The sequence below is a fragment of the Elephantulus edwardii genome, unplaced genomic scaffold (genome assembly GCF_000299155.1).
Source record: "Elephantulus edwardii isolate Elephantulus edwardi_28Jun2011 unplaced genomic scaffold, EleEdw1.0 scaffold00117, whole genome shotgun sequence".
Classification (NCBI taxonomy): Eukaryota; Metazoa; Chordata; class Mammalia; order Macroscelidea; family Macroscelididae; genus Elephantulus; species Elephantulus edwardii.
In genome coordinates, this window is record NW_006399867.1 from 8385682 (window position 1) to 8395954 (window position 10273).

General features: G+C 48.4%; 1 protein-coding gene across 1 annotated transcript in view; it reads right to left on the reverse strand.

The window, feature by feature from the left end:
* LOC102869348 (xylosyltransferase 1-like) overlaps window positions 1–10273 on the reverse strand; it is a 211094-nt gene that overhangs the window by 40960 nt on the left and 159861 nt on the right. Inside the window, exons 6-7 of the mRNA XM_006892717.1 lie at window positions 5884–6100; window positions 2638–2814 (exon numbers count right to left, since the gene is read on the reverse strand). Coding sequence (XP_006892779.1) covers window positions 2638–2814; window positions 5884–6100 — 394 coding nt within the window. The remainder of the gene's footprint in view (window positions 1–2637; window positions 2815–5883; window positions 6101–10273) is intronic.

Consider the following 10273-nt stretch of genomic DNA (forward strand, 5'->3'; position numbering starts at 1 on the left):
AAAAAAAAACAAATCTACCCTGGGATGCCTTGGAAGAAAGGCCTGGCGATCTGCTTCTGAAAGGTCACAGATTTGAAAGCCCTTCTCGGCACACAAAGGATCACCATGAGTTGGAAGCGACTTGATAATTAACAACAACTAGAGCCAGAGACATCTGTGTGCGGCACCACCTCTCTGTGGCTACTTTACCATCTGCATGGTGTGGGCAAGGAGGGTGACCGCTCTGTGCCTCAGTTTCCCCACTGTACCATGGAGGCGCTTTTACTTCTGTGATTATAATGCCCACAGAGGGCTGGCCCATGTGTGTGGTTCCAATACAGAAGTTGTCTGTAACCAGCATCCAATCACCCAGGATCTCCTTAATATGCAAGGAGGTGTGGTGGACCCGTGGGTAGGGAATTGCTCTGCCAGCCCACAGGTCGGTGGTCCAAGCCCATCAGCTGCTTTTCAGGATGATGCAGAACAACATTCATCTGCAGATTCTGATCCAATCGGCGTGGAGAAGGCAGAGAGTGTACTTGTAATAGTCTCCTTTCCGAGGCTACACTGAGGCTAAGAGACTGGAAGCCTGATGTGGGCAGCCATGCTCTTCAGGGCTACGCCAGGGGGACAAGAGGGGAATGTTGGGGTCTGGTTGCCAGCCTGGCACAGCTTCCCCCACCAGCAGCCTGGGAAGCAGCGCACCATCCCTATGGGTCAGCTCTCTGGCCTCAGAGTAATTAGTTTAATCATTTTGTTCGGTGTTCTGTTTGTGCTTACAGCTGAGGCCTGAGCGTGGAGAAGAAGAGAGCAAGGAGACTCAGGGAGTGTTTTCCCCCCCGCCTTGCACAGTGATGGCTGGAGCGGGAGCCAGTGCGTGTCTGGGGTAGGACCTGGGCGCCAGGCTACCTTGGGAACCATGGAAACAGACCTCCTGCCTCAGATCCTCCTGGGACTGTGAATGGCTGGGCTTGGCAAGAGACAGTGATGCTGGTAAGAACAGTCTCATCTCTTATTATCCTTCAAGTTCAACGACAGCAGCGGTGTGCAAATTGGGCTGCTCATCAGAATTCCCCCAAGTGTAATATATCAAAAAATACCAACGCCTGGCCTTCCCTGGAGATAGGAGTTGTCAGCTACGGAGAAGTTTGCTCCTTGGGGACACTGACTGGTGTCTGCAGGCATTTTTGGTAGCAGTGGAGGCCAGGGAAGTGGTTAAACACCCTTTAATTCACTGGAGAGCCGCAACGAGGAACCAACCCAAACCCAACCCTTTGCCACTGGGCCTGACTCATGCTGACCCTGTAAGGTGGGGCACAGCATAGCACCCGGTTTCCGAGCCATAGTCTTCACAGAGGCAGACCTCGTCACATCTTTCTCCTGCTCAGTGGTAGATAAGCGTGAAGCCACAAAGCCAAGTGCTCAGCCACGCCACCACCAAGGCTCCTTAATGAACAATTATCCTGCCCTTCAAGGTCAATGTTGTTATTTAATCATTGAGCTGGAACCAACTCATAGCTGACCCTCCTGTGGGTTTTCAGAGACAGTAAATTGCACAGGAAGGACGATTTACCTGCCTGTCTTTCCACCAGGGAGCAGCTGGTGGATCTGAACTCTGTGCCTGTGAGTTGGCAGCGAAATTACCCTGGGTGCACACACTTCGTGCCCTGAAACACGTCTGCAAGAGCTATGTCAGGAGGTGCTGACTGAATGGAGGTGGTCTTTGCATGTCACCTGGGAACAAGGTTTTTGCTACTACTTTGCTGTGTGACCATGATAAATTGATGTGTCTTTCTGTGCCTTGGTTTTGCCAATAATAATAATAATAATAATAATAATAATAATAATAATAATGATGTTGTGTGCCATCAAGCCGGAGCAGACCCATAGCTGACTCTGCCCAGGTTCTCAGAGGCAGTAAATCACACAGGAGGAGATTGCTCATCCTTCTCCCATGGAGCAACTGGTGGATTCGATCTACATGCCTTTGGGATTGCAGGGCAGCTTCTTACCACCAGGTTACCAGAGCTTAATAACAACAACAACAACAACAATAATAATTTGTTTTTGTTATGTGCAGTTGAGTTGCTTGTGACTCATAGTGACACTATGTTCAACAGCTCTGAACCCTGCTCTATCCTGAGCCAATTCCATTCTCCGATACACCCATCCCCATTACCCCAGTCACTGAGTCAATCCATCTCATCGGGGGCCATCCCTTCCTGCGCTGTCCCTCCACCCTCCTAAGCACGATGCCCTTCTCCAAGGACTAATAATAATAATAATAATAATAATAATTGCTATTATCTGCCCCATAAGGCAGTTGTGGGGGCTTATTGAGTTAATACAAATAGGTGGTCAGAATAGCTTTGGAGCGCTTAGTAAGATGATGCAAACGGCATGTGATTTGCTGACTTAAAGCCTGGAGGCTCAGACCCCCTGGAGAGCCCCTTATATAAAGCTCCCAGGTAAGAAAGCCCAAGGAGGACAGGTCTACCCTGCGACACGCGGGGTGGCGACAAGTCAGGACTGACTCAACGGCTACGGTTTGGCTTACTGGTTAATGATGATGACGACTTTACTATTATTATCAAAAGCCAGGCTGTGCCTCGGACACCAGTGCAGGCGAGCACGGGGTGGAGCGTGCGGCGGGCTCACCTGGAAGCGGTGGAAGTCCTGGGGCTTGAAGTCGTTGGGCGAGCAGCCGCACCAGTCCACGATGTGCTTGTACTGGCACTTGCAGCCCAGCTTGCGGTTCCAGTTGGTGATGCGCAGGTTGTTGTCCACCATGGTGTCGCAGTGCGGGCTGTTCTCCAGGACCGTGTGGAAGAAGGACTGCGGGCGAGACAAGGGCCAGCTGAGACCTCGTCCTACCGGCCCTGGAACCACCCAGCTATGAAAAGTGATTCCTGGAAACGCATTTGTTCTGTCTGTGTGCCAATGGGGTCAACCAGGAGTGTGGTGCTATTTGGGGTAGGCTGGGCTGTCTCGGATGGCATGGCGCCATGCTGCTTAGAATCAATCCACTCTTCCGAGTGTGTCCAAGTTGCCTTTCCCCAACCTTGTAAACCCTGATCCTAGGACATGCCTCATCAGCCAGCAGAAAGACCAAGACTAGAGGAAAACATGCAGCCATTTCCCAGGAAACTTGGAGCCAGAAGAACTCTTGTTTTGCAAAGACATGTAAAACCAACGTGATTCAGGATAAGCCATTCTGATGATAAAAGGATAGTTTGAAATCTCATTCTGTGAAAAGGGAGGCTTGTCTAATGGATGCACCCAACTTGGTGCTGGAAGGCGTCCCAGGCATCCTCTTGTCAGCCTCTTATGGAGTCTGCCCACAACTGGCAGAAGGGATTTGCCCATAATACTGAACAGGCATCACTGCTGTTCAACCCCTAGGACTCTTGGGCAATATATCCTAGGAATCCGAGAATAAAGGGATGTTGAACATGAAAAGAAAGACAAGAGCTGGAGAGAGAGAGTGAGAGAGGAGAGAGAGAGAGAGAGAGAGAGAGAGAGAGAGAGAGAGAGAGAGAAATTCCACTTGGTTGCTATTTTACAGCAATCTTTACCAATTTGTCACATATGGAGGCTCGTTGGTTGCTCTGATGCTTGAAGCTACACACCACCAGGATTCCTAACAGTAGGGTCAGTCACAACATTCAGGTTTCAGAAGACTAGCAAGAAAGGTCTGGCAATCTATTTCTGAATCTAAGTTAGTGAAAACTATCGATCAGCACAGAATACTGTCCAAGACTTGGGATTACTTGCTAGATGTGATGAGAAGGATGGATGGTGGTGAAAGTGAGGGCCAGTGAAGGTGAGGGAACCCACTCTGAGAGGGACCTATGATGGTGACAACACTCACACTCATTGATGGCCATGAAGATGGCATGAAGCCGGGCATATAAAGTCACTGTGAACAAGTATCACACCAATGACAACCAGCAATACTGCGTGAGCACTCTCGGGCCACAGGCATCTGCGTTCTGGCCTGCGCTCTGCCCTTGGAGAAGTACTACACTTGCCTGTTAATAGAGTTATGGACACAGCCTTCAGCTGTCTTCTAACTTTGTTCCCTCAGGGGGAGAGGACAAGACAAGAGAGGCTGGAATGGAAAAGATGGGACTTCCCAGGGGTGCTGAGTATATACTATAACATATACGAAAATAATGTGCATTAAGCTTTCCGGGGTTTTCTCACAGCTGAATTTTCCCCCTACTTAGATATCTTCATAAATTAGCTATGCTGGTTTTGCTTGTTTATTTTGCAACATAGAAAACAATCAGCACAGCATTAAAGCAGGGGATGAAGGGAGGGTGTGTTAAAAAAAAAAGGATAACAGCAGGTACATTATTTCTAAATACATTAAAAATACAATGTGTTGTGTGTGTCCGGACAGGGAGTGACATGAGGCATTGCCCAGCACTGACCATAAGGGATGAGGGTCTCTTCATTAAAAAACTCCATCTCCAAACAATCTCTCCTATGCCCAGCTCCCCACTGTGATGCGGAGAATCAGAACTTTAAGCTTGAATTGGCTACAAGCCCACAGAGCTGCGCTCTCTTCATCAAGTGCGGGGGAAATGCCCAATTACCGAGTGCCCTGTGGCCTTTCTTAATGATACAGAAATTTCTTACAAGACAACAGGCGAGGAGGTGATTTGGAACTGAGAGAAAGGGTGCTGCTCACGGTGGCAGGACAAAAGCTGACCGCTTAGCATGTGTGCAGAATAAAAAACCAGGCCCTTGAGGACCTGCCCATCAGCCTTCAGAGGGGACACGACAGGCAGGGTCAGAGGAACGGGGAGCTGTCTCTGACAAGAGCTGAGAACGGTGAGTGTGATATACTGTCATGTCTGATCTGTGGAAGCACACACAGCTGGGAGTGTGGCCCAGTACTGGGGGCACGGACAGGGAAGGGACAGTGGGTCACTCACAGGTGAGGTCCAAGGCCCAACAGCAAAGGAACCAACTGTGGCACTGGAAATTGGGATGAAACAGAATTGGAAATACAGAGGATGAATGCTGTCTCCCTGAGCCCTTGTCTGATGAGAAAGCCGGCATGTTCACACCAACACCACAGAGCCAGCCCTCTCCTTTCTCGACAAGGGTGGGTGTTTTAGGGGAATTTTTAATCCTACACTCAGCCAGGCTTCCTTTGATAGATATAAATGGTGGTGAGCTCTCCTGAGTTTTTCAAATGCTTCCAGGAGTCCAAGGAGAAGGGCTGAGTCCATATTCTTGGCCATTTGAGGCTAGGGCTGGCCCAGTGGGGGGCCTGGCTCACTGTCCCTGGGGCCACCAGAACTTCCAGAATATAACTGATAAAGCCAAAGCCACGTTCTCTGAAGAAGGTTTGGAAAAATCAGGAAGGGGTTCCTGCTGTTGAAAGGGAGGAGTTTTTACATGACTAGTGATCGAGGAGATCTGGCTGAAGCGGATAGGAGGATCTTCTGACAGGGCTGCACCGTACAGCTGTGCAGGGTTTCCACTGTGCAAATCCAGGCAGTGCTAACACCGTTGTACGTATCAGGCTGTATATTGCAATGGCTTTCAGACCAAAAGCAGTAAGTGTCTTATTCTTACACACTCAGAATATCAAGATGATTTTATGATCGATGGGTCTCAAGGAGGGGCTTGCAAACAGGTGCTGTGTCTCACTGCAGGGGGCAATCCCATTCACCCCTGAGGGGCTATGTGGACTGCTGGTGTACCCCACACCACCTGTGAGGGACCCTGTGGTGTCAGTGATACTCCTCGTGGGTGGTGTCACTCCCCCCCTACTTTGGGCTGCCCTCAGACTGTGCATGTGGGCACAGGAAGCCCTTGCCAAGACTTCAGCAACTGCCCCTGTGCAAAGGTCACACACACTAGCCCTCCCTTTCTCGGGGCACTCACCTCAGCAGGAAGCAGGGTGTAGGAGTAGAACTGCTTCATCTTGGTCACCAGATCATCTGTGGAGAATGTCACATACTCCACAAACTTGCGGTTCAGCAGGAACCAATCGGAGCCGCCATCCACCGCGATGCCCTCCGGGATGCGCCGATCCCCCAGGCGCCACATGTGGGCATCACACTCGAGGAACAGCCGGTCCAGGCCCTGTTTCCGGATGAACCTGGGCGAGACAGAGCAGCCTTATTACAGAGGTTCTGAGAGGGAGATGCTTCTCACCCAGAGCTCGAAGGAAACAGCAGCAAAAGTAGCCCTCACAGAGCATGGCTGCATGCCAGGCACCGAGCCACAAGCCCTCCTCGGAGCTCATCACCTGTTCCCTGCCCCTCCAGGGTTCTTTATCACCCCGTTTTCTAGATGGGAAAACCAAATCACTGAGTGGTGAGGAGCCCTAAACAAGCCCAGTCAGGCAGTGCTTCTCATTAGTTTCAAATCACGTCTCTTCTGCTATTACGTACTGCCATGGGGAGCCCATTCCTACCCACAGCAACCCTTCTATTGGTTTTCTGCAGCTGGACATATTATTTTAAACATTTTGCAGTGGTGATTTGAGGGAAGGTTTACAAAGCATATGATTTTTTCAATCATTCATGCAAATTTTGTTCCATAACATTGATAACAATTCCCACAGTGTATGATCATCCAATCCATCCATGCTATCTTTCTCTTGACCCATATTAACAAGCATTATTGCTGTTGTTGTTGTTGTGTACTGCCAAGTTGGAATGGACCCATAGCTAAGCCTCTGGTGGGTTTTCAGAGGCAGTTAATCACACGGGAGGAGATTGCCCATCCTTCTCCCGTGGAGCACCTGGTGGCCTCAAGTCATGTCTTTGTGATCACAGTTCAGATTCTTACCAGTAGGCCACCAGAGCATTATTACCTAGTAATGCATTTTCTAGGAGCTCTGGTGGCCTAGTCAAAGGCAGTTGGTTTGAATCCATCAGCTGCTCTGTGGGAGAAAAAATGGGCAATCTCTTCTTATGTGATTTACAGTCTTTGAAAATTCACTGGAGGGTCAGCTATGAGTTTGTTCCAACTTGACAGGAGTGAGTTGGTGGTACTGAACTGATTTTCTACTCCTCCTTTGCCTCCATGATAATCATACTTGAATGATCCTCCATGTATGAACCTTCCTTGAGCCTTAAATACCAGTGATTGTACACATCATTGGTTCTTCTGTGACTGCCACATCTCACCCTGTTTAATGACTTGTAGACACGTCCAGGTTATGCAGTGTTACACGAATTTGTCACTGTTCTTCAAGGCTGCATAGTACCCCATGGTGTGAATGTACTATCGCTTCCCTACTGATTCATTCACTGAGGTGTTTCTAGTTCTTTGCTACTTCTAAACAAACAAAGCAACAACTCATTGTTGTGGAGTCAGAACCAATGCACAGCTGACCATCCAGGGAGTTTTCAGGGGCTGTAAATAGCTCCGGAGAAGAGTGTCCACCTCTTCCTCCCAAGAAGTAGCTGGCGGACTCCAACCATCTGCCTTTAGGGAGATTTCTGACCCACACGACAATTTCTGACCCACACGACCACACCACAGACATGGGCTTGTGTGTATCTGTGAGTCAGGTAGTTCCTCCAAGGTTGTAAATCTGAATGGGAGGAGACTGTGCATCTTTCTCCTTCAGACCCGCTCCTGCTGCTGGATATGAGCTCCTGGAGATAGAGAGCCTATTATTAGCAACAGAGCTTGGGACAGGCTTTCCAGAAGAGTTCCTGACCTCTTCTCTCGGTCTGGAGCCACTGGGGCCTCGACAGTTTGGTGACTACATTCATCTCAGTATAATGCTCTTAAATGCATGCAATAAAAATATAGGATTGCAAAACATTTTTTAAAAACCACTGAGTTTATAGTATAATAAAACACAGGATATAAACACATGAAATAACAAGATCTAATGGTGGCCCTAATCCTTAAAGTGACGCTGAAGAAGTGGTCAGCATAAATAACATTTAGAGGTATGTGTACCAATTACAAGGAGCCCTCGTGGCACACTGGATTAAAAGTGAGGCTGCTCACTGGAAAGTCAGCAGTTCGAATCCACCAGCTGCTCTGAGGAAGAAGGCTGCGGTCTTCTTCTGTTACGATTTACAGCCTCAAGAACTTGATGAATGATGACCATAAGTCAGAAAGACTCATATATACTTTGTTTTAGAACATTCATGACAATACCCATAATGTAATTGGATATTTCACCTGCCTCCCTGGAATTATCATTTAGAAATGCATAATGGAGGGTGAGTATGGGGAAGGTGGCACGCGTGTGCCACAGTCATGGCTGGCTGCTCGTGGCTGGCACCTGACGACAGTCCCCTCCATCATGACAGTGGTGGAGGTGGAATTACGTAGATGTGCACCGCTGTTGTTAGGTGCCGTCAGGTTGACTGTAACTCACAGTGACAAGTTAGGAACAATGAATCAAAACCTGGCCCCGACGTGCTGCGTCATCACGCATGCTGCGTCATCACGCGCTCCACCCCGCGGGAGCCCGCTGCTGCAGGCACTGCACTAGTCCGTCTTGTTCAAGGTCTTCCTCTCTCTCTCTGACCTTTCCCAGCACGATGCCGTCTTCCAAGAACTGGATCCTCCAGACAACATGCCCAAAATAAGTGAGATGAAGTTTCACCACCTCTCCTCTAGTGAGCACCCTGAGTGAACTTCCTTCAGGCGCAACATAAGGACAATCTGGGTTCCAAGGGGGTAAAAATATTCCATGTCAACATGCCATAAGCATATAATTGACAAGGGGTAAAAATATTCCATGTCAACATGCCATAAGCATATAATTGACAAATCTGGGGGTGGGTCAGGCCTAGCACCATCCATGGTCTTAAGCAAAGTCATCAAAAGGTGATTGTATAACACTAATAAATTTTTGAGGGGGGGAAGTCAACTGGGGGAAAGGGAAGGGAGGGCGAGGGGGTAAAATGTGCAAGAATGAAAATCTAACTTCCCTGTAAATGTTTGTTAAAATCACAAAATAATATTTTTAGTTTTTTACAAAAGAATCACCCTAAAAAAAAAGAATCACCCTGCCACCATCACTTTTTGATCGTTTTTTTCCTGTGCCACCTCCTTTATGAAACAATTTTACACTCATGGTGGCAGGATGGGTGAACAGTCACCCAAGACTCCTTTTCTTCTGGTCAAAAATGTCTTCCCAGAAAGACTTGCTCTTCATTCATTCCAGCCTCAAATCTAACTTGAGTTGCTTGCCCATCCTTGAACCCGCCCTGGCAGCCAGGCGGATGGAGGACCCAGATGGATTCAGCCTCTGTCTGGTTCTCACCCCTGTTACTGGCGGAGAAGTGTTAAGTCCAAGGGATCTTAGAGTTAACAAAGAGTGGCTGTCCCACATCAACTGGAGGCAAAGTCCTGGTACAGATCAGGAACAGGCGCTGGGCAGGCAAAGCAACATGGAATGTGTCACCGGTCCGGAGAGACCTCCTTTTGAATCAGGCTGTTGTGTCTAGAATGCCCACATGTTCTTTGTCAATAGTCACTATCTAAAACTCAGCTTCCCCCCTCTTCCACTGTCTTCTTCCTCACCCTAACCACCAAACCCATAGTGTTCCTGACGTTTCTGGAAGGGACTGGTAAATCTGTATCTTTAGCACTTTCTTCACATGAGCAGAAGACTTGTCCCACCTTGTTGGCCACTCACTGAAGAAGATGATGCAGTAAGCTTCACTGTGTATGCAGAACTGATGATGTAATGCAAAATGATGACGGCAACTCTAATGGGTGATTCCACTTACCTCAGTTTCTTTCGAATCCCGGCTGAACTGGGTGTGTATTGCAAAACTAAATGCATTGAGGGCTCAGAGTCACCTTAAAGCATTAGAAGGGCAGTGGAGTGAACAGAGATGTGGAGAATACATGTTCAAAAAGGCACTCAAATTCTCTAATTGTTGTTATTAGGGGTCACTGAGTCGAGTACGACTCATAGTGATCCTGTGAATAAAAGATCTGAACCCTGTTCTATCCTGTGCCATCATCCTCACACCTCTTGACACACAAGAGCCCATTGTAGCAGTCACCATGTCAGTTCACCTGGTTGAAGGTCATCCTCTTCTTTGTCCACCCTCTACCCTTCCCAACATCATGTCCCTCTACAAGGAATAGCACCGCCTAGAAATATGTCCAAAGTGTGAGGCAAAGCCTCACCATTCTCCAAAGAGAACTCTGGCTACACCCTCTCTTAAGACATATCTATTCATTCTCTTGGCTGTCCATGGGATATTCAGTGCTCTTCTCCAACACAAGAGCTCAAAGGTGTCAATTCTTTTCCTGTCATCCTTATTCACTGTCCAGGTCT